Source organism: Aquarana catesbeiana, linkage group LG13 (assembly GCF_042186555.1).
Source record: "Aquarana catesbeiana isolate 2022-GZ linkage group LG13, ASM4218655v1, whole genome shotgun sequence".
In the NCBI taxonomy this organism is placed as follows: domain Eukaryota; kingdom Metazoa; phylum Chordata; class Amphibia; order Anura; family Ranidae; genus Aquarana; species Aquarana catesbeiana.
The window spans coordinates 55,031,855-55,056,815 of record NC_133336.1 but is presented as its reverse complement, the minus strand read 5'-3'; the positions used below and the strand labels follow the sequence as shown (position 1 = coordinate 55,056,815).

Genomic DNA, 24,961 nt, shown 5'->3' with positions numbered 1-24,961 from the left:
CATGTTGAAAGACTCACTGCAAAGCTACTGGCGTTTTTAGAACATTATTTTAACGTCCAGTGTGCATGGAGCCTAATACTTACCTGCTCTGTGCAAGGGTTTTGCACAGTGCGGCCCGATCCTCCTCTTCTGGGGCCCCTTAGCGGTGCTCCTGGCTCCTTCTCTTCTCAAGTGCACCCACGGAGAGCCGCATTCCATGGGGGCACTCGTGCGGGCAAGCTCCCGAGTCCTGCTGCTGCATCCATTGACACAGACAGCAGGACTCAGCCCCGCCCCCCAGCTCCTGTGTCACTGCATTTGATTGACAGAGCGGGCCACCCGGCCAGACTGAGCGATCGGGGGAGAAGGGCCTTAGTCAGTGAGGTGACCAAGAACCCGATGGTCACTCTAACAGAGCTCCAGCATTTCCGTGTGGAGAGAGGAGAACCTTCCAGAAGAACAACCATCTCTGCAGAACTGCACCAATCAGACCCGTATGGTAGAGTGGCCAGACGGCACCCACTCCTCAGTAAAAGGCACATGACAGCCCGCCTGGAGTTTGCCAAAAGGCACCCGAAGTACTCTCAGACCATGAGAAACAAAATTCTCTGGTCTGATGAAACAAAGATTGAACTCTTTGGCCTGAATGGCAAGCGACATGTCTGGAGGAAACCAGGCACTGCTCATCACCTGGCCATTAACATCCCTACAGTGAAGCATGGAGGTGGCAGCATCATGCTGTGGGGATGTTTTTCAGCGGCAGGAACTGGGAGACTAGTCAGGAAGGAGGGAAAGATGAATGCAGCAATGTATAGACATCCTTGATGAAAACCTGCTCCAGAGCGCTCTGGACCTCAGACTTCATCTTCCAACAGGACAATGACCCTAAGCACACAGCCAAGATAACAAAGGAGTGGCTATGGGGCAAGTCTGTGAATGTCCTTGAGTGGCCCAGCTAGAGCCCAGACTTGAACCCGATTGAACATCTCTGGAGAGATCTGAAAATGGCTGTGCACTGACACTCCCCATCCAACCTGATGGAGCTTGAGAGGTCCTGCAAAGAAAAATGGGAGAAACTGCCCAAAAATAGGTGTACCAAGCTTGTAGCATCATACCGAAAAAGACTTGAGGCTGTAATTGGGGCCAAAGGTGCTTCAACAAAGTATTGAGGAAGGGCTGTGAATACTTACTGTATGTACATGGGATTTTTTTTTTGTTTTTTATTTTTAATAGATTTGCAAAGATTTCAAATTAACTTCTTTCATGTTGTCATTGTATTGTTTGTAGAATTTTGAGGAAAATAATGAATTTAATCCATTTTGGAATAAGACTAACATAACAAAATGTGGAAAAAGTGAAGCGCTGTGAATACTTTCCAGATGCACTGCATAGAAAACAAACACTGTACTGATCAGTTTATCAGGCTCTCCCCAAAGACAAAACAAAAATGGATGGCGCATGCACGCTTAGTGCATTACCAAAAACATTTATTGCATAGTAAAAAATGAGTACTCCCAATGTTGCAACTCTCAATGAGCCATAAAACAACACAAAGTTGAATGGTGCGGACACATGTGTCATATGTGTGTTTCTATCAGATTACCCCATCTGAGGAGGGCAGCATCCACCTAGTTTTTGAAAATCAATGTCCTGTTGCTTTTTACCACCGAAGACTCCTTAGTGCTGGAAGTGACTGTTTTTTCTTATATATCAGGATCTCTCTTTCCAGTTCTTGCAGTTCTCCACACGGACATCTGTCAGCATGTTTCTCTGAGCCTGTCAGCTTTCTCAGTGAGAAACAATATTATTTGATTCCAATACAACCATTTTTTAAGTTTTTATAGGTCCTTTTGATTTTTTTTTTTTTTTGACACAGCCACAACCTTATTATTTGCTCTTATTAGGTTATACAATATGTGAAGTAGTTTACTCCTTGCTCCTACACTTTGCCATTTACGGCTCCAGCTGGCTCCTTTCACCAGTACTTGTGGCTTTTTGACCCTCCTGGTGATAGGTTGCAGCCATTCCTAGACTCGACCTATAGTGCTGCATTTATTTTCGGCGGGTAGCCACTTTTAGATAGGCTGAAGAAGAAATGACATGCTTTGAAACGTGTTCTTTTCTTTCAGCACATTCCCAGCAGTGTCAGGCATCCTCTCATTCCAGGCTCCGGGCTCTGGCTTCCATCCCTGGTTGGGGTGTCTCCCTGCAGTAGCGGCTCCCTCCTGCCTGTGCTCTTCTCCCCCTGCTTACAGCTGAAGCAGGAGAATTCCACAGCCGCTCCGGGCTCCAGAGGCAGAAGCTTTGGCTAGTTCCGTTTTGCACAAGCACCTCTTTTGTGAGTGCGTTTTTAAGTCATTAATAAATATTGTTCACTTTGTTTACTACACTATGGAGGGTGCACTTGCCTTTTCCCTTTTGTTTTCATCATGGAAAACTGCATAGCTCCCAATTGATTTCAAGGAACTGTCCCTGATTTGGAGCAATGTCACTCTGTCCCTCTTTCCTCCTCATTTGTTCCTCATTTTGGTCCGATTTATATAGTTGCATATAAAATACACTTTTTATCTTTCAAAAAATGTTTCCCAGTGCTAAACCTTACATCCAATTTCTAAATTGCTGCATTTGTGCATTTTAAAATCCAATATAATAGAATAGTAGTGGTTAATTCTCCTTTAAGGGGGCACGGCAGGAGGCGTGTCCTATGCCTACATACGTTTATTAGTAGGTGTCCCTCATTCCTATCTTAAAATGTTGGGGAGTATGAAACTGTAGCAAGGCTGCTATCACTATAGATACCAATTACAAACTATATGGACTAACCTTCAAAGCTTCCTCCGGTACCTTATGTTGAATTTGTTCCAACACATACATATTGATATGTACACAAACAGATAAGGAAAAAAAGAAAACCACAGTAACTAATGTACATTCAGATATCAACACTCTGTATTGTCCTGAAGAAGAATGAATGCAGAGGACTTTCATCCAGCATAAGTGAGTGGAAATCAAATGGGGCCTCTAATATGCAATTCAGTGATGAAGAAATTCATTTATTAAATTGCAAATATAGCAACATAAAGTGAATCTCCACTATGCCAGGAAAGATCACTGTGTTGCAAAATGACCAAAAGAGAGTGTGTAACATTTACATTTCTCTAAAAAAAAAAAAAATAAAAAAATAAAAAATACATAATAATCTCCTGTGCATGTGGCTGCTGCATCTTGGCATCATGTTGTAGCTTTTCCATTGCAAGAATTGAGGAGAAAGTGTGTAAAAGTGGATCTTAACACCAAGTGAAAATATCCCCTATAGAGAATCTTTGAAAAATGAATTGTGTCTAAGCAGTATCCTCAAAGATTTACCTATTGTCTTGAATTCCTCCTAAAAAAATGGCAGTGCAATTCCTGTGCCTCCTCCCTCCTGTTCCTTGAGGCCTATAGTTGCCTATTGGCAGTATGAGATCTAAAGCAGGGGTCCCCAATCCTCAGGTCGCAGACCGGTGCCGGTCCATAACCGGGCCACACAGGAGATAAGCGGCCACCGTGGTTCGCACTGAGCGATCACAGACCACAGTTGCCGCTCCTCCGCCACCGGCCTGAAGATGTCATCTGATCAGCAGGGCAGGAGGAGCTGCAGAATGGAATGGAGAGCTCCTCCCACTCGATGCCCTGCTGATACGATGACATCATCAGGCTGGCGGGGGAACAGGGAGAGGACACATGGACTGATCACTCTGCCCTGCCAAAAGGTAGGAGTCCTGTGCAGGGGAGGCAGACATTAGAATAGGGAAGAGTGATGTTAGAGAGAAAAGAGGGGGGGCGGGACAGACTGCAGGGGCACTGTGATGGTAGAGGCTGTGATTGCTAGGGGCACTGTAATATAAAAGGGCAATGTACTGTAAAGGGCCATTGTAATCATTACAGTACCCCTTTACTGTGCAGTCCCCTTTACATCACAGCCCCCCTTTACTGTGCAGTCCCCTTATATCACAGTGCCTCCTTTATAGTGCAGTCCCCTTAACATCACAGCCCCCCCCCTTTACATTACAGTGCCCCCTTTACAGCGCAGTTCCTGTTACATTAATGTAAAGTGGACTGTACCGTAAAGGGGCACTGTAATGTAAGGAGGGGATGTTATGTGAAGGGGAACTGAAGACACGGATATAAAAGAGGGGGACTGTGCTGTAAAGGGGGGCTGAGAACAGACTGTGAATATCCAACCCCTCCGGTCCCTTTGAAAATTGTCTGCCGTGAAACCGGTCCCTGCTGTCAAAAAGGTTGGGGACCACTGATCTAAGGTATTGCTGTCTCTGACTGCTAGTGTCACAAGATTTGAAGTGAGATTTGGTGACATAACCACCATACTGTTCAGTGTTCTTGCTGTGGGGGAAGGTATCTATGGGGACCTGCATTACAAAGATCTCCTTGCTTCTATTATCTATTCTGTGGATCTGTATATCTAAACCTCATCTGCTACTTATTGTTCATTACTCCACCAGTCATTAGATCACCAGTGATCAGGGGGACAGCTCTGACATGAGGAAGCAAAGTCCTGCCTCAACCATGATGGCCGCCTCTACACTGAAACAGCACAGATCAAGGAATGGTACGTCAATCAATTGGGAAAGGATGAGCTGCAGGGAGTCCAAAGGCAAAAATGATGACTAGTCCGTTGTCCTCTGCTCTTCTCCACCATAAAAATCGGTCTTCTAGCAGTAGGACAAGCTAAAAGATCTCCCACAATTTAGTGTCAGGAGATGGAGCAGCCGCTCATCATGCTTTAGCATTGTCATATGGAAGTGGGAAAGAATGTGCTAAGCCATTGCAAGTTCCAACTTTCAGAAAGTTGAAGATTGTACAGAAATGTAATGGGCTCTGGCCACCAATCTAATAAGCAGGGGAGAAAGTATAGCAGCATCGGGCTTACCTAAAGTGGAACTTCACTCTCCCAATCAACATTATTATTTTTAATCCTCGTGCTGCTAGCATTAGTAAATAGACAGGAAACATATCATATGTACTTGTCTTAAACATTTTTTTTTTCTACATTTCTTCAGTTACTTCCTGGTTTTCGTGCCTATGTCAAATTATGGCCCTCTGATCCCTACTGTATTGAATTGTATTGTAATTCTACTGTCTTCCCCGATGTTGTAAAGCGCTGTGCAAACTGTTGGCGCTATATGGATTCCAGGAAGGAAATTTTACACAAATCATTTGCCCATACTCAATATGGTCATGGCCAGAAATGTTAGGGGGGGTGTTTTTCAAAGTGATTTCTCAACAAAATAAAGCATAGAAACATGGATTGATGGGGGAGTTTGCCTTGAATATTAAAAATGAATTAAATAGCGTTTGCAGTTTGTGGTGCTCAGATGCAGTGAGGATCCACTTTAACTATTTTTTTCCCCCATATAGGTTCACTTTTAAGAAGACACTAGAAACTAATGGAGCTAAACATCACTAACTGAGCATGTATTCTAAGATAAGAGAATAATTCTATTTATTGTCATTTTTTTTTTTGTCTAGAGTGCAATGTATATCCAGGCATAAGCTCCTTTAACAATTTAGCAGTTAATTACCAGATAAACGATCCAGGGCATTGTATTCATATGAGACTTTTCCGCATTCCTTTAAATGTACTAAATAGACCATAAACTAGTAATTTCACCACCTGACTCCCAGGGATTGAGAGACTAATCTGCTTTTCATGTGACCTCAGTATGGCATTGCACAATCAGAATGCCACCAGGAAGAAGCCTTCTGCCAGTGCAGCAGTTAGAAAGGATATCGTAGCCAAACCGGATAACGTCATTCAGTTTTAGGGTGATGTATTTCTGATCGGGGATCCTCACATCATTCACAAAGGTCTGCAAGGAAAGAAGGAGATGATACAAATGAAAATTGGCTTCTTCTACAAGGCAAGCAATAAATATTTAAATTTTTCAGAACATTCTTTGTGTACTTATTTTAGGGAGCTATCACAAGACACATTGGAAAAAAAGCATGGCTGGCTAGTAGGGTCATGGTAGAGGATTGGGTTTGCTGTAGATGGAGAAGAAAGGGTAAGGGTATTTTTAATATTCTATCACAGATCTGAAATGGTTAAAGCATTACCATACAAGAAATGTAGTAGCTACAAAGATGTACCTGTAACAAGGGGCGCCCCTATTTCTGGACTGTTCGGAACTTGCAATGTTGTTTCAGTGGTTACATAAATGATTCCCTCCTGTACACCTCTAGTGTGTAGTTAGTAGACAAGGAGGTGGGCTCTATATTGGAATAGTCATTTTTCACTGGATGCCAACCTGACACAGTGCCCGCCCTTCTTGTCTCAGTTGACCAGTAGTGACAAGTGACAGCTTCATTAAAGGGACAGCGCAGGTTGCATGTTAACAAAACGGGGGCTTTGTACTTATTTATTGACTTGCAACAGCTTAAAATAAACTACTTTGCCTATGCCAGTAGAGTAACCGGTTCGTTTTACTGTAGGTACTGGAAGTATTCAGTACTTACATTCTTCATGGTACAACATTAACCTGATCTGCCACCCGAACCCCTAAATATCTGTGAAAATGTTGACCTTCTAAGAAAGTCTGGAAAGTGCAAAATCTGATGCAGCTGTGCATGGTAGCCATTCAACTTTAGATAGTTCAATTAAGCCTTGACAAAAAAAACCAAAAAAAAAAAACCTGGAAGCTGATTGGTTTCTAGGAACCTAGGAACATTACCCCCCATTTACCCCAGAAGAATTGTTTTAGTAAGGGTTCCCCGAATACTGAAAATTATTTTTAGCTTCCCTGTGGGGTAAATGGGTTGAGAAAGGGTGCTAAAAAATGGTTATTTCCTGAGTATGGGCAAACAGCAGATTTATTATACCATTTAAGATCTGGCACCTTTTTAAAAACGACATTCATAACATAAAACACTTTTTTTTAGATTTTGAGAAATGGCACCTTGTACATTTATACAATTGGGTATTTATTAAAAAAGGTGCTAATATAGACTAGACTAAATCAGATATGGTTATTGGTTAATAGGGTGCAGACTAAACATTTGCAGTGATATTTTTTTTCTGTGGCAAACATATTAACAGCTACTGTAGAGGCTGCAATATCATGTATATTGGCTAAGTGTACCATATGGCTACCATGGGTGGTCACAATGGTATGATGATAATAGTACTTCTATTACTTTCTAAATGTACATAATATAACTGGGTACTAGTATTTATAGGTAAAAGTTGATCCAGGGAAAATCCGATTGCCTCTTGGGGAATCAGGAAGGAATTTTTTCCCCCTTCTGGAGCAAATTGGATCATGCTCTGCTGGGGTTTTTTGCCTTCCTCTGGATCAACTGTGGGTATAGAATTGGGTCTATTGGATTGTACAATATTTTTTTTTTTTTTTTTTTTTTTTTTATGGTTGAACTGGATGGACTTGTGTCTTTTTTCAACCTGACTAACTATGTAACTATACTTGGCCATCTTTTAGGCCTGCAGTGGTGAGATGTCCCTTGCGGAAATCCAACTTTAGCATTTCACTATTTTACTTCACAGAGACTGTAGCAAAATGATGGGACCCTCAAGAAGACTGAGACCCCCTGTACTGGATGGAGCGGAGAGCCTGGATGCCACAGCCATTGGGATATAAAAAGTTGACCAAAGATTCAGTCAATTTGCAAAACAGTTTTTAGCCTCCATAAACATGCAAAAAGTCCAAACCATGTAGAAACCCTGAAAACTTAATCGAAAATTGCAACATAAGGGTGTTTTAATACAAGTATTAACATCTCATCAGCTTGCATTCTGAGCAGCTGCTCAACAGCAATAAAGACATGAAATCTCCAGGACAGCTTTTCTTTAAAAAGACCCAGATTAGTGTTCCTATTTTAATGAACACGTGTAACTCAAGATGTGTGCGTATGAGGGCTTAGGTCTCCATGGGACTTCATACAACTGCATTACTGTCTGCTATAGTCGCAGAAGTGTGAACATTACTCAAATGAAAGGTTTGGGGCCTAAAGGATGGTGTCTATTTCAAACATCCAACTCTGAAAAAAAAGGTTTATTTTTTAAATTGCCCTGAAAGTGATTGGATGTTTGAAGTGAACACCTAGCGCAGGGGTAGGCAACCTTGACACTCCAGCTGTGGAGAAACTACAAATCCCATCATGCCTCTAGTGCAGTGGTTCTCAACTCCTGTCCTCAGGACCCACTAACAGGCCAGGTTTGCAAGATAACTGAAATACATCACAGGTGATATCATTTGCTGCTCTGTGATTGCAGTATTCTAGTCTGCATCTCCCCAAGGTAATACTTAAATTCTGGCCTGTTAGTGGGTCCTGAGGACCGGAGTTGAGAACCACTGCTCTAGTGGTTCATGCTTGTCTGTTCATTTGGTTCAGTCCTCATCTATGCACCTTAGGAGACTTTGTTTAGATCTCTGTGCTGACCTACCCATGGTTTTCTAGTCTGTGCATTTGAATGTTTGAAAGCAGGACACAGGATGCATTTTAGTAACAACATTGAAAAATGTAAATTAAAATAAAGGCTGCTATCAAACATGTATAGGTACCAGCATCCAAGAATCATGGTGGCAGGACCATAAGCAAAGGCCACAGGAGTTATTTGAGGGTACTAAACATCAGACATGACATAAGGGTATCTATGATGGGAGTCACTTTGGGTGGGGGGTTTGTGCAACTCAGCTTACCTTGGAGAGCTCTGGAAACTCCGTGTCTAGCTTCCCCAGCCCCTCTTTTAGTGTAAATCGCCCTGTGTCCATTAGGGGGTACAGGGTGAGCAAGAATCCCACTATGATCTGTGCTAGTCGGACTCGCTGTACAGCCACACTGTAATGTTGTATATATTGTGTGTTGTCTCATGCTGTGGTGGACTCTTAGCTGCGATAGTTTGGGGTGTGGTTGTATTCCATTGTTCATTGTTTTATTGTGTCTATCTGCCTTGAAAGAAAAAGTATATTATGGGATGTATGCCTATGTGGGGGGGGGGGGGGGGGGGGCTGATAAGACTGTTTACTGATGAGTAGTTTGAATACCCTGGACCTGTGTGTCTATTGTTATTGGACAGTTTACCCTGCCCCGAAGAGACTGGAGTCCGACTAACACAAATCATAGTGGGGTTCTCGGTTACCCTGTGCCCATAATGGACACAGAGTGATTTACACACAAGAAGGGCCGGGGAAGCTGGACACAGAGTTTCCAGAGCTCTCCAAGGTAAGCTGAGTTGCACAAACCCCCCCACCCAAAGTGATTCCCGTCACAGTATCTAAGCCCCACCAGTTATTACAACGTTTGGGGCATAGCGACAGATAGGATCCCAATTAAACTTCAGCTCAATATAAGTGTGAGGACAATATGAGCTTTCAAAAGAATTGCCAAAGTGAAAGATTCCCTTTAACTTCTACAAATCCAATGTCTCTTTCCTGGTACCCCAGCAAAATATTTCAGTTCAAGTATCATTCTAGTTTAGAAGATGAAAACTGAAATGGAAAATGTGAAGTTTAAATCCAAATTGCATCCATTCATCCTGCCAGTATGATCACAGAAAGAATATTTTACAACTGATAGGCATCAGAACTTACTCCATTTAAGCTCCCGAGATCTTTCACACGGTGCTCATCCTTCTCGCTGTCGTAGTTGATGACGGCATGCTGTTTATCCACACTGCGGGACTGAGAAAACACACAGATCTATAATTCATCTGAGGCTGTCAGATTAATACAGGCAGTCGCACTGTACAGAGAGCTATGGGTCTATATCTGGTTTACTAGCATAAAACTTAATGAACCCGAGCTGGGCCTTCTTGCACAATGGCCAAAACATTTCTTTATAATGAATGCTTAATCCCATTATTCCAAGTGAATGAATACAGATAACAGCGCATTACAAGGCATTTTAGAAACTCTAAACTGTGTATACCATAGGTTGGAGAATAAACAATTGATATAACTGCTGCACTGAAAATAGTCTAGGAGCAACTCCCAGTCAAGTTACATATTAAGGCATGACCTGCCACGAAAATCAAACAAAAAAAAAAAAAAACTGCCATTACCTGTATAAAAAACAAAAAAACAAAAACCTTTCCTGACACGCATGACCCCAAACTCCACTCCAATCAACAAAGTGGCCCCTGAATTCTGTTTGGAAAAAAAATGACGTCAATTCAGGAACTGTTGATCTCCTGGGTCCCCAAAGTTCTCACTATTCTAATAATTCTTATTATTCAAATATTGCTTTATGCAAAGACCCAATCTAAGCAGACCATATGGCATTAATTGACAAGATCCACAAGCAGTGTCAAAAAGTCTAAGGCCCCTTTCAAACTTGTCCTGCGACTTGAGACTGCAAAGTCGCATGAAAGTCGTTCCCCATGATTTTCAACTATTCATATTAGTACAACTTCAAGTCATGCCCACTTCAAAAATTAGTCCCTGCACTACTTTGGTCCGACTTTGATGCGAGTTACACAGGCATTCCCTGGAATCGTGGCAAAAATTGCAGCAAAATTGCATGACTTTGAAGTCGCGGTAGTGTGAAAGGGGCCAAAAGCATAAATAGCGTTCTGGGAATCATACTCCAGGAATTGCAATAGGCATAATCATTTCTAGGTACTGCATATTTAGGAGGTGAAAAAGCCTTGCAAGTCTCTAAAGGACCTCCTTACTGGACAAAAAAAAAAAGCATGAGAGGCTGTGGGTATCTAACTAAGGTCTTCACCAAATAATGGTAATAAAAGGAGAGGGTAAAACATATATATATAAAATAAGCCGGGGTAGGACTCCTTTAAAGGGTACCTGTTATTATGGAACACAAATGAAGGTTGCTGACATAAGGCTCTTGCTTGAATGCTTGACTAGCATTTTGATAAGGGGCAGTAAAGTACAACCATTAGCTCTGCAAAGCAGCATGCAGAGGCTGCATTGAACAAATATGGCTGCACACATGCACATGTATAAAATATATTTGAAAAAATATAATTAATTATAAAGAATATTTAAATCAGGCTAATATTTTTTACACATAAGTATCCAAAAAAATAAATAAATAAAGATGGAAAGCTATACTATCCTCTTGACTTTGACGCCAAGCTGACCAAAGAAGCTCTACAACCATGCTGTGTACATATGTATATATGTGTATAAATGGAGCTTTTCAGACCCATATTACATTTTTGGGTGGCTGGATAAAAACAAACTTGCATCCATTTACATCAGACTACCTCTGATCCACCATTGAAGTCCAGAAAAACAGAAAAGGTCAATTTTTGATGGACCTGGACAGACACAGATTAGCGGATGTAGAGGGACACACATGGCAGTTTACATCCACCTGCCCATAGACTTACTTGGAGTTTCCGATCAGGTCCACCTGTGTGAGAGGGGCCTGAGATTTCCTATGCATCTTACACTCAGAACTCAAGGGGGAATAGAGCAAGGAATTTTGTCAGAGAGATCTCACTGTTGGAGAATCCACATATGAAGCCAAGGCCTGACTCAGCAGGCATTTGCCTTCCCTCGGATAGAATACCTAATCTCTATCTTTCCAGGTGTACATTAGGGTAAAGTTCATCCTATTCTATGTATAGCCTCACTAACAAAATCACAGCTCTTGTCAATGCTGTGATGTAAGTGACAGCCAAGTCACAGTAGAGATTTATATATAGAATATATGTCTTGGGCAGGGCGCCCCAGCAAACAATGACATCATGTATCTTCTGGAATACTGTGGTAAAAGCTTTTCTTGTAGGTGGTAAAAAACCAGCAGCCAAGAAAAACACTTAAAGGCTTCATGTACACGGGACGACCTCTCCTGAATGATTGAACTTGACGGATAGTAACCCCCGTTTAAAATGTCAGTTTTGCTGCGTTTACATGCTGCGCTTAGCGTTTAACCACTTCCCGCCCGGCCTATAGCAAAATGATGGCCGGGCGGTGGTTCAGTTGTCCTGAAGGACGTCATATGACGCCCAGTCAGGATAACAGCCGCCGCGCGCCCATGGGGGCGCACATTGCGGCGATCGGTGGAGTGGTGTGTCAGTCTGACACACGGCTCCACCGATCTTGATAAAGAGCCTCTGACGGAGGCTCTTTACCACGTGATCAGCCGTGTCCAATCACGGCTGATCACGATGTCAAGAGGAAAAGCTGTTGATCGGCTTTTCCTCACTCGCGTCTGACAGACGCGAGTAGAGGAAAGCCGATCGGCGGCTCTCCTGACAGGGGGGTCTACGCTGATTGTTTATCAACGCAGCCCCCCCTCAGATGCCCACACTAGACCACCAGGGAAGCCACCAGGACCACCAGGGAAGGGGGCAACATGTGGATGGCCAGGTATGTACCCCATGGCAATCCACATGTGCAAATTATGCCCAATCTGTGCCAATCAGTGCCCACAAATGGGCACTGACTGGCACCACTATATAACATGTAACATCATTGATGCCCAGCAATGCCACCCATCAGTGTCATCAGTGCCACCCATCAGTGTCCATTCTTGTCCATCAGTGCCCACCTATCAGTGCCCATCAGTGCCCATTCATGCCTATCAATCAGTGCCCATCTGCCACCTATCAGTGCCACCCATAAGTGCCCATCAGTGCCACCCATAAGTGCCCATCAGTGCTGCCTACAAGTGCCCATCAGTGCTGCCTACAAGTGCCCATCAGTGCCGTCTACGAGTGCCCATCAGTGCCGTCTACGAGTGCCCATCAGTGCTGCCTACAAGTGCCCATCAGTGCCGTCTACGAGTGCCCATCAGTGCCATCTACGAGTGCCCATCAGTGCCATCTACGAGTGCCCATCAGTGCCGCCTACGAGTGCCGCCCATCAGTGCCACCTCATTGGTGCCCATCAGTGCCGCCTTATCAGTGCCCGTCAGTGCAGCCATATCAGTGCCTGTCATTGAAGAAGAAAACGTACTTATTTACAAAAATTTTTACAAAAACAAAGAAACAAAAACTTGTTTTTTTTTCAAAATTTTCAGTCTTTTTTTATTTGTTGTGCAAAAAATAAAAAAAGCAGAGGTGATCAAATACCACCAAAAGAAAGCTCTATTTGTGGGAACAAAATGATAAAAAATTTGTTTGGGTACAGTGTTGTAGGACCGCGCAATTGTCATTCAAATTGCGACAGCGCTGAAAGCTGAAAATTGGCCTAGGCAGGAAGGGGTCTGGAATTGAAGTGGTAAAAAAAAAATAAAAAATAAAAAAATATATATTATAAATATATATATATATTTATTTTATTTATTTATTTATTTATTTTTTCCAAAATAGTCAAAAATGAAAAACGCCTGTAAAATAAACACGGCTAAAAACGCGAGTTCCCGCGTTTAGAAGCTTTTGGAGCTTGAAATGCCTCTAAACTCAGCTTCTGAACCCATTTTTTTTGCGTTCCAAAAAAAGCCTCCAAACACAACTGCCTAGATATGACTATAAATGACCCTGTGTACATGTACTAATAAGATAACAGAGGAGAGTTCAGGAGCAGCTGAAAAAAAATGCCAAACTGCTCCTAAACGTCCATTTACCAGCAGTGTACATGAGGCCTTATTGTGCAGTATTGTAAATGTCTACACAATGAGCTGCTTATGGACAACATTAAAAGGCAATAGTTACATAGTTAGTCTGGTAAAAAAAAAAAAAAAAAAGACACAAGTCCATCCAGTTCAACCAAGAAAAAGGGAAAAAAAAAAAAATATACAATCCTATATATACACACACACAATCATATACCCACAGCTGATCCAGAGGAAGGCAAAAACCCCAATAAAGCTGATCCAATTTGCTCCAGAAGGAGGAAAAAATCCTTCCTGATCCCTCACGAGGCAATCGGATATTCCCTGGATCAACTTTACCTATAAATATTAGTATTCATGGGTAGAAATGCCCCCCCCCTCCAATGAAATACTGTATGTATATGTTTTCAGGCAGAATTGCTCTTTTTATTCCATAGTAAAAGGTGCCCAACCATTAAAATGTCTCCAAGCTGAGACAAACTGCTTTCCTTTAACTAGATTATGAAAGCTATAATTTCACTTCAAATATTTTTTCCAATACTGTAGAGCAAAACACTGATAATTCAAAAGAATTTGGCAATTAGAAGTGCAGTATCTACAGGTGCAGCAACTTTAAGTCAACCTTCTGTAATGTGGACCACAGCCCCAACAGCAAGGAGCCTACATTGAGTATGCCAAGTGATGCATTGGGGTTGATTTACTAAAGGCAAATCCACTTTGCACTACAAGTGTACTTGGAAGTGCAGTCGCTGTAGATCTGAGGGGGAAGATCTGAAATGAGGGGAAGCTCTGCTGATTTTATCATCCAATCATCTACAAGCAAAAATGCTGTTTATTTTCCTCGCATGTCCCCCTCAGATCTACAGCGACTGCACTTCCAAGTACACTTGTAGTGCAAAGTGGTTTTGCCTTTAGTAAATCAACCCCAATGTCTGCAATATATAGTGGCCAAAGTATTCAATTTTAGTCTCATCTGACCACCTTAAAAACACCATGAAGATTCTCAGGCCACATGGAAAAAAGTGGTATGGTCGGATGAGACTACAATTTAATTATTTGGCTTCAACACCAAACTATATGTCTGGAGGAAATCCAATACAGTTCACCATCCAAATAACACCATTTCCACTGTAAAGCCTGGATGTGGTAATCTTCTCTTATGGGGGGGGGGGGGGGGTTCTCTGCTGACTGGAGCACTTGTCAGGATAGAAGGAAAAATGAATGGGGCAAAATACCATCAAATTCTTGAGGAAAATCTGCTGCCCTCTGACAGAAAGTTGTCAATGGGAAGAAGGTTTACCTTCCAACATGACAATGACCCAATCCACAGCAAAAATGACCACACAGTGGCTGAAGGAGAAAAAGGTGAATATCTTTGCATGGCTTAGTCAGAGCCCAGACTTAAATTCCATTGAAAATCTGTGGAATGACTTAAAGACTGCAGTCCACAATCTGTCAGCATCAAAATACTGACATAAGGGAGTGATCTTTTTTCCAACTCAGTAATTCTGTTTTTGAATTTTTTTTTTCCCTGACATGTTCATGTTCTATCTTTCACTTGGATGTTATAAGTTGCACTAGTAAATACAGCTGGATAAAACAAAAAATGTGTCTGTTTTCATTTCAGACTGCAAAGCAACAAAATTATTATTATTTTAAAAAGAAGGGGTGATTCTTTTCTATACCATCTGTAGATGGGTAAGAGCCAAAGTGGCTTCCAGACAGCCAGGATACAGGGGTGGGGAAGACTAGTTCACTACAAAAGTGCTTGGATTATAATATATATATATTAAAAAAAAAAAAAAAAAAAACACACCCTTGAATAGGTTGGAATTGGTACCTGAATGTATTTAAATGCTTTATTTTCAATATTTACAATCTCACTATATTATGTTGGTGCAATCAACTTTACATTTACCAAAACTTTATAAAATAAGGACCTACCTAAAATTATCTAATCTATCTATATCCAATTAGGCAGGGCCCTTCCACCGGATCACAGTAGGTACATCGAAGGGAGATTGTAAGGGGCATGGTGAGCTTAAATTAATGTTGCTCTGGTAACATCATTCCAACCAGCTGATCTCATGTTACTTCTTTGCTTTTTTTTTTTATTACAGTTACTTCCTAAAAATATCACTTCCTCAATTTTTCGCAGACACTACACGATATTGGATGTGCCAGAGATAATTATGAGTATTTATGGCCTCGCCCATAGCAGTCTGATTTGTAGTCATTAAGGAGATCACCAATGTCTACTATGAAATATGTGCTGTATACACACTATATTACCAAAAGTATTGGGACACCTGCCTTTACATGCACATGAACTTTAATGGTATCCCAGTCTTAGGGCCCTTTCACACTGGGGCTGGTTTGCAGGCGCTATTGCGCTAATCATAGCGCCTGCAAACCGACCCGAAAGTGCCGCTGTTTTGTCTCCAGTGTGAAAGCCCCGAGGGCTTTCACACTGGAGCGGTGCGCTGGCAGGACGGTAAAAAAAGTCCTGCCAGCAGCATCTTCGGAGCGGTGAAGGAGCGGAGTGTATCTGATGTGGATGAGAAGGCCTGGCTCGCAGATTCCGCTCTACTTCATCCCAACGGTGTTCTATTGGGTTGAGGTCAGGACTCTGTGCAGGCCAGTCAAGTTCCTCCACCCCAAACTCACTCAGCCATGTCTTTATGGACCTTCCCCTTCACCCCCCTTCTCCCCCCCTCCCCAGAACTGATCATTCCCCCTCCACCTGATCCGCGCCCCCCCCCCCCCCCCCCAAACCGGATCCCCGCAGCCACCATCATTAGCCGGCATCCCTCCTCTGCCGCTTCCGCCAGCTTCAGATGCTGCATGGGCTTGGGGGGGATCCAGATCAGACGACCTCCCCTCCCCCAACTGCCCCCGCACCCTTGATCCATGGCTGCTCCAAGTGGCATCTCTCCTTCCCCTCCCACCACGTGCAGCTTCTCCCTGCATTGATCTCAGTGATCTGTCAGGCTGGGGAGCGCTGCGGTGGTGAGGGGGGGGGGGGGGTGAAGTAGGGGCTTGGTAAACATGTGTTTACTAAGCCCCTCTGTAGTAGAGAGGGCACAGGCAGTGATCACTACAGATTTCTCCTACACCTCCCACTGATACGGACAGCTGATACATAGTAACCGCGATTGTTTGTATCAGACTAATGTGCTACAGAGAGGAATATCTTCAGTCCCTTTCTCTGTATCAGAAAAAAAGATATGGGAGTCTGTTTAGACCTCTGATATCTCACCAAAGACCCCACCCCCCACCCCCCCAAAGAAAAGCAAAATGTAAAAAAAAAAAAAGATATAAAAAAAAAAAAAAAAAAAAGTAAAATAGCAAAAACATAGTAAGACTCCCCCGCACGGCTTCCTCAACTTCTTCTCCTGACCCTACCCATCCTGATTGGCCATGAGAAGAAGCCGGAAGACAATAGCGAATATTAATTCGCTATTGTCACAAGTGGGTGGGTTCGGGGTGCAATGCTCTGCGCCCCGAGCCCAACCTTTTTTTTTTTAAAAAAACTCATCCAAACACGCGAGTCCGGCACCCTGCAGGGGGGCGGCGCCGCCGCTCCTGGTAAGAGGCGGATGACAGGTCTGTGCATCAGCAGAGCGGACACAGACACAGCTCGCTATTCTCTATAGGGCTGTCGGATGGAAACGGACTGCCTGCCCAGTTCCAGCATATACCATCCGATCCGATCTGCAAGATGGGATCCCCCATATCCTTCTGTTTTTAGCGGACTGGACGGGATCGCATGCAGGCGGGTGTAAACGGACTCATGTCCATTTATATCAGCCTCTCCATAGAGAACAATGGGTGGTCCAATTAGGTCCGCCTAAAAAACGGACAGGCAGATCCAAATCGGTGTGATTGTGTGAAAGGGACCTAAGGCCTTGTTCACACAGGGCATACACAGCGTACCTTTATAGGGATGCACAGGTGTTCCATGCATCTCTCTGCAAGCAGTCCCATTGATGTCATATGGGATGTAGCACCTGCACGAACAGAGCCGTTGCTCCCAATTTTACACCCATGTAGGTCCGCATGCATGTCCCTGAGCTCACACTGCCTGCGTTCGTGGTCATGTACCCACATGGATGTCAGATTGGGAACAGCAGCTATGCCTGTGCAGCCGTTGCATCCCAATTGACATAAAATGGGACTGCCTGTACGGGGATGCATGGAACACCTGTGCAGGTAAACATGGCCCCCCCATGGGCATACACTTTAGTATGCCATATGTGAACAAGGCTTTAGTAGCAATTTATCAGGAATTTTGTAAGTTATGTTGTGTTTATGTGCACTATTAATTATTTTAGTGTCATTTTAGCGAAAATAATGTTTTGATAAACATTTGCGCAAATATCGTGCTGCCTTAAAAATCAATAGCACCTTCTTTTTATTCTACTGGCCATGTGCTTTCAGAAAATGTATGGTTTGGCCTCATACATTGAATATGGGAGTTCCCTCCTAATAAAGGCCTCTCTATATACCCTAGTTAGTATTGGGGCTACCAAGTCTACATATCGACTATACACTATCCCGTATGGTCTTGGGGATTTACCACTAGCCAACGAGGAGATCGCCTCCCTTACTTCTTCCTCCATAATCTCCCCATCCATTCATTTTGCATTTTCTCTTGATATTTCAGGATACTCTAGCCCCTCCAGATAGCCCCCTAAATCCTCCTCTGTACTTGTTAACCGGTTCCCGACTGGCTCCTGTAGATATATGTCGGCAGAATGGCATGGCTGCGCAAAGTAACGTACCCGTACGTTACTTTGAATTTGCCGCCGTGTGAGCGCACACGCGCCTGCCGCGATCTCCGTGAGTTGGGTCGCGGGTCCCGCGGACTCGATCGCCAGTGGGCATACCCACGATCGCCTCACGGAGAGGACGAACAGGGCGATGCCGTTGTAAACAGCATCTCCCCGTTCTGCCTAATGACAAGTGTCACTGGATCTCTGCTCCCTGTCATCGGAGCAGAGATCAGTGTACTGACACACACACTGCCCATCCCCCTTACAGTTATGCCGCGTACACACGGTCGGACTTTTCGTCTACAAAAGTCCGACAGCCTGTCCGACAGACTTCCGGCGGACTTTCGGCGGACTTGCAGCAGACTTTCTAACGAACGGACTTGCCTACACACAACAACACAAAAGTCCGACGGATTCGTACGTGATGATGTACACCAGACTAAAATAAGGAAGTTCATAGCCAGTAGCCAATAGCTGCCCTAGCATGGGTTTTTGTCCGTCGGACTAGCACACAGACGAGCGGATTTCGGGGTCCGTCGTAGTTACGACGTAAAGATTTGAAGCATGTTTCAAATCTAAAGTCCGTCGGATTTGAGGCTGAAAAAGTCTGCTGAAAGTCCGGAGAAGCCCACACACGATCGGATTACCAGCCAGCTTTAGTCCGTCGGCGTCAGTTGGACTTTTGTAGACGAAAAGTCCGACCGTGTGTACGCGGCATTAGAATCACTCCCCTAGGACACACTTAACCCCTCCCCTAGTGGTTAACCCTTTCACTGCCAGTGTCATTTACACAGTAATCAGTGCATATTTATAGCACTGATTGCTGTATAAATGACAATGGTCCCAAAAATGTGTCAAAAATGTCCGATGTGTCCGCCATAATGTCGCAGTCCCGATAAAAACCGCTGATCGCCGCCATTACTAGTAAAAAAAAAAAAATATTAATATAAATAACATAAAACTATCCCCTATTCTGTAAACACTATAACTTTTGCGCAAACCAATCAATCAATAAACGCTTATTGCGATTTTTTTTTTTTTTACCGAAAATATGTAGAAGAATACGTATCAGCCTAAACTGAGGAAAATAAATGTTTTTTTATATATTTTTTGGGGATATTTATTATAGCAAAAAGTAAAAAATAATGCGTTTTTTTTTCAAAATTGCCGCTCTTATTTTGTTTATAGCGCAAAAAAAAAAACAAAAAAAAAAAACAAAAAAAAAAAACAAAAAAAAAAAAAAAAACGCAGTGGTGATCAAATACCACCAAAAGAAAGCTCTATTTGTGTGGGAAAAAAAAGGACGTCAATTTTGTTTCGGAGCCACGTCGCACGACCGCGCAATTGTCAGTTAAAGCGACGCAGTGCCGAATCGCAATAAGTGCTCTGGTCAGGAAGGGGGTAAATCCTTTCGGGGCTGAAGTGGTTAATGAAGTGACATACATTTTAACATAATACTCATGAAAGCATTTCAAAATTTCTTCTATTGTATAGGCTATTCTCCCCTGTTCATTTTGAATTTTGGAAATCGACAAGGTTGTCGTTTGTTGTTTGGCAATAAATGCCAATAGTCTCCTAGACTGATTTCCTTGTTCAAAAAAAATTCTGCCTCACAAAAAATTGTTTCCGTTTAGCGTTTATTTCTAGTTAACCTTTATATAGCCTAAGAAGACTTTCCCATCTTGCCTGATTCTCACTCGAGGGATTAGATACAAATTCGTCCTCTGCTTGTACATAGTCCAGCCAATTCCTCCTCTCCTTGCCTACTAGATCGTTTAATATAGGATATGGTTGACTTCAATACCCCCTGCAAGTATTCCTTAAATGTATCCCACATCATGACATCCATTACGTGATTCTCATGTGCCTCAAAAAAGACATTTAGCTGGTCTGGAGTACGATCATTGGACCCAATCTGAGACCGCCAATATGGATGCATTTTCCAAGTTGGATAGCTCCCCCTGGGGCCAATATTTAACCTGAACATTAATGGAGGAGAGTGATTAGATACCCCCCGGGGGAGATAGGTGATCGACTGCATCGATGGTTGTACTTTGCCATTCCCGCACGCCTTATCAATTTCAGGATAAACACCTTCCTCCTGGAGCTGACCACGACTACCTCCTAGTTTGTGGGTTCCCAATTCTCCATTGGTCAGACCATCCTATCTCAGTGAAGAGTTTTTTTATAGCATACTCTCTCTATTCACCCCATTATGGGATACACCTCCACACCTGTGCAGGACTGGCTCCAATAACATATGGAAACCCCCCATTCATATCACATAGGTATCAGAGTATTGAGCCATAAAATCCTTTACTACCTGTATTCCCGCATGTGGTGGGTTATAAATTCCGATGAGTACAAATGGCAAAGAATAGAATATTGCATATATAAATACATATCTACCCTCAGAGTCACATTTATAGCGAATACACTCCCATGGTACCGAACGGTGTATCAGCATTGACACTCCCCTTGAGTAGGATGTGTGATATGACTGATAAATATGATTAACCCATGTTTTCTTTAAATAATTTAAACTATCTTTTAGGGCTGGGGAAAAAATCGAATTAAATCTTGAATCAAGTTGAGAGGTCAAATCGATTCAAAATTTAAAACAAATTGATTTTTTTTTTTTTTTTTCACCGCGACGGACCTGAAGAGCTGCGGGCAGGAGTTTTTAGGCGAGGCAGCAGCTTCGTCCTAGTCCGCGGCTTCGGCCTCGCCTAAAAACTCCTGCCTGCAGCTCCTCAGGACCGGCGCAGTGTCCAAAAAAAAAAAAAAAAAAAAAACTCGATTTGAATCGTGAATCGAGTTTTAAGAAAATAGCAGATTTTTTTTTTTTTTTTTTTTTTTTTTTTTGGGAAAATCTCCCAGCCCTACTATCTTTTGACATGTGCGTTTCTTGTGAACATATTATTTTTGCCTTAATTTGTCGAATGGTTAAAAATACCTGACTTCTCTTAGTGGTTGTCCCCAGTCCTCTTACATTCCATGACATACAAGTGCATTGTTCACTCATATTTTTTATGTTTGGTAAGTAATTTAGGCTGGGTTCACACCCAAAATGTATGGTTTGGGGGGGTCTTTTACAAATTCTGAAAGCTGTAAGTGAAAAAGGAAAACCTCCAGATTTTCTAAAACTTTTGCATACATCCGATTTTCACCATTTCTCAAAAAGGCACAATTTAAAATTTACAATGAATTTATTTATTAACTCAATACAGGTTAAGCTTTTATATTAAGTAGGAATTTTGTAAAATTTGCTGTTTGTATCTGCTAATAATGATTTTAGTGTATTTTTAGTGCAAATATTGCTTTGGTAAACATTTGCGCAACTATTGTGGGGCCTTAAAAATCATTAGCCCCTTATACTTGTCCTATGCTTTCAGAAAATATATGGTTTGGGGGGTCTTTCACAAAATCTGAACACTGTAAGGGAAAAATTAAAACCTTCAGATTTTTTAGAGAAAAGTTTATATTTTTACCATTTTGCAAAAAGGCGCAATTTAAAATGTATAAATATTTGTTATTTAATAACTCCATACAGGTTAAGCTTTTATATTTAGCAGGGATTTTGTAAAATGTATTGTGTTTTTATCTGCTAATAATGGTTTTAGTTTATTTTTTGCAAATATATTGGTTTAATAAATATTTGCGCAAATACAGCGGGGTCTAAAAAAAAAAAAAAAAAAAAAAAAAAAAAATCAGTAGCACATTTTTTTTTATTCTACTGATCATGTGCTTTCAGAAAATATATGGTTTGGGGGGTCTTTAACAAACTCTGTAAGCTATAAGTGAAAAATAAAAAAATCTAAGGAAAAATTGCAAAAATGGTCTGGCCTCCTGAGTGTACAAAATGGAGCACAGGGCCTGGCAGCGAAACGGTTAAACCTAAGCATTAATGTGAAATGAAAGCACAGAAGTTATATGCTTCATATATTACGTAGTCAGTTCATCTCACTGTACATACTTAGCTGTAGCTGAACTAGTTAGTTATTACTTTTTCTCTTGGCATTATTGGTCAACTATACAGACTGTTCATAGCCTGGAGAGTTTATGTAGAATATATAAGCTATGCAAACATGAACTTTGATGTCGTAATATATTTCTTCCTTACCCTGTAGGAAGAGTAAAAGTTGATTAGATAAAGTTCTTTAAAAAAACATGGGAAGAACTGACATATTAACGACCATGCCCTAGTTTATGGTGTTATTTCCAAAAAGGAAATTACTAATGGTTTATGTCATTTGTATTAGCCTTTGCATGGTGCATGCTGGGCTCTCTAATAGAAAAAAAAGTCCAAAATTGTCAGGATACTTATTGACGGCCTATGAGAACCAACTAAGTGCGTTCCCACACTAGGCATGGGTTGACTTGTACCATCTCCCTCTTGGCCTGCACTCATAGTGCCAGGCCTAAGCATGTTTATGTCGTCACCACTGCCAGAAAGACCACAGTGATCCCTGTGTTCTGGGATCTTTGGGTGATTCTTAAACTGAGTCCCATGCACAGAAATGGATAGTGATCACACAGGTGCCCACCGTTCCCGAGTCTGACTTAACTGTGCCCAAGCCCACCTCTTCAAGCGGACCAGGGTACGGTACGAATCAATCACATTAGTCAACAATGCTGGACTTTGGGGGTCAAGCATTCTCAGGCACGGTACAAAGCACCTAGCTTGAGTATACCCTAAATCAGATGGTCTAGTCTCTGCTAGAGTGGGAGATGTGTGTCCACTGTGGAACATTCTAAAGTCCATGTTGCCTGACCTCCCTACTTCTCAAGTCAATTTCATCACAGAGCTGTTATAAAGTTTACAGGAAGCGTTTTGTCTGGCTTAAAGACACCTACACCTACTTACACCTATGTCTCAGACGGAGAGACAGCACCTCAGGCATCTGCGGCTCTGATACTATCCAAAGACACTTCCTATATCTTCCTACTCTACAGATCACACGGTCCCCTGCCCCCAGGGACGTGTGCAGGCTACAGCTCTCCCCTGTACACCTTTGGAAACAGGCATATCCAACAGTCCTGCATCGCTGTAAAAGAAATACATATGACTTTTCAACTATACCATTGCAAAACGTTTTGGACGTGGACTATTATGGAGCTCAGAATAAGTGACTATACATCACAGGATATACCCTCCTACTAACCACTCGTTCCCATGTACACATGTCGGCCTTCTGGCTCACACAGACTGTGTTACCGTTCTCTCAGGCTCTGATGAAGAGGTCACCCTCGAAACGCGTCAGCCTTTTTTAAACATCTGCCTCTACATGGGCATATCCCCATTTTAAACCCTTCAGTGTATATTTTGTTACCTGTCTATATGAAAGTATTATTTGTATTATTCAGATGGTTTTATCTATTTGTTTGTTTGTATTCCATTATACATGATTAAACAAAATATTTTTTGATGTAAGCAGTTGATGACGCGCCCTCCATCCACCTCTTTCCACAAAGTCTTCTCCAGACCACCCCTGGTCAGCTGAGGCAGCGGGACATGCATTACCATCTCTTTCATACCTTTTACCATCTACAATGATACCTTTTACACAACAAACGCTCTCACAAGCGCAGGAGTAATTCTTACCATATTGTATCTATTTTTCGCAATAGTATAATGATCCCTACAGTTATTTGGCAATACCTAACTAATCATAGAGAATAGAGGAAAAGGGGAATTTCCCTATTCTATGACCTCCTCTCTGTGTACCCCCCAGAGTACAAACATCCCCACATGCTTAAAACGGGAAAAAGATTTATTGCAGAATTTTTCAGGAGACCAATGGAGGAAAGCAATCGTAATACTCAGTAAGGCTTCCTCTTGTACAGAACATTGGGATAATTCACAAAAAATCCTAAATAGATGGTATTTGACCCCATACAGATTATCAAAAATGTACCCCTCCTCTTCCCCGCTATGTTGGTGGTGCAATGAACAAATAGGAAACCTACACCACACCCTACGGAGCTGTAAAAATCTACATAGTTTCTGGGAAGTTACCTCTCCACTTTCAAAGCGGATCTCACTGGTAACTTTATTGATCTCACTCCTGCTATGGCCCTATTAGGAATAAATCTTGACACCTATAATGTATAGAACAATAGTAGCCCATATACTCATATAGCAGCAAGGATTACAATATCTAGTATGTGGAAATCTCCTGATGTTCCAAACGTATCCAATGTTATTATTAGACTGAATACTCAAGCACAATATGAGCTGATGTTAGCATACAAAAATTGTTCTACGACTAGTTATAAAAAAAAAAAAATGGCAAAAAAAAAAAAAATGGCAAACTTGGATAAACCACCCTAGAGCTTTCAATTATCTAAAGAACTGTAACTTGTAAAAAACTGACCTTCAAATTCAAAGTAAAGTTTAGGAGTAAATTATCTCTTCCATATTGAACGTAACAGCTTGATAACCGCTCTTCGCTTACAGTTAGAACCAAATTGGGGGAAGCAAGATCAGATATTTTAAACTTGATATTATTCTTGTTACCTTTACACCATTGTTTTAACTACCTTTGGATGTACGTACTTTTCAAGGTATACTAAAAAAAATCTCTGTTAATGAATTGTTTTTTAAAATTGTAAGTGAAAAAAATTAAAAATATTGAACCCTATGGACCAAGACTGGGATGCCACAC

At 42.0% G+C, this 24,961-nt stretch overlaps 1 protein-coding gene across 4 annotated transcripts in view; it reads right to left on the bottom strand.

The window, feature by feature from the left end:
• CEP170B (centrosomal protein 170B) overlaps positions 1 to 24,961 on the bottom strand; it is a 161,130-nt gene that overhangs the window by 85,490 nt on the left and 50,679 nt on the right. For all 4 annotated transcript variants that reach the window (XM_073610711.1, XM_073610712.1, XM_073610713.1 and 1 more), the window contains exons 3-5: positions 9,585 to 9,674; positions 5,771 to 5,849; positions 2,803 to 2,861 (exon numbers count right to left, since the gene is read on the bottom strand). In XM_073610711.1, the coding sequence (XP_073466812.1) occupies positions 2,803 to 2,861; positions 5,771 to 5,849; positions 9,585 to 9,674 (228 nt within the window). The remainder of the gene's footprint in view (positions 1 to 2,802; positions 2,862 to 5,770; positions 5,850 to 9,584; positions 9,675 to 24,961) is intronic.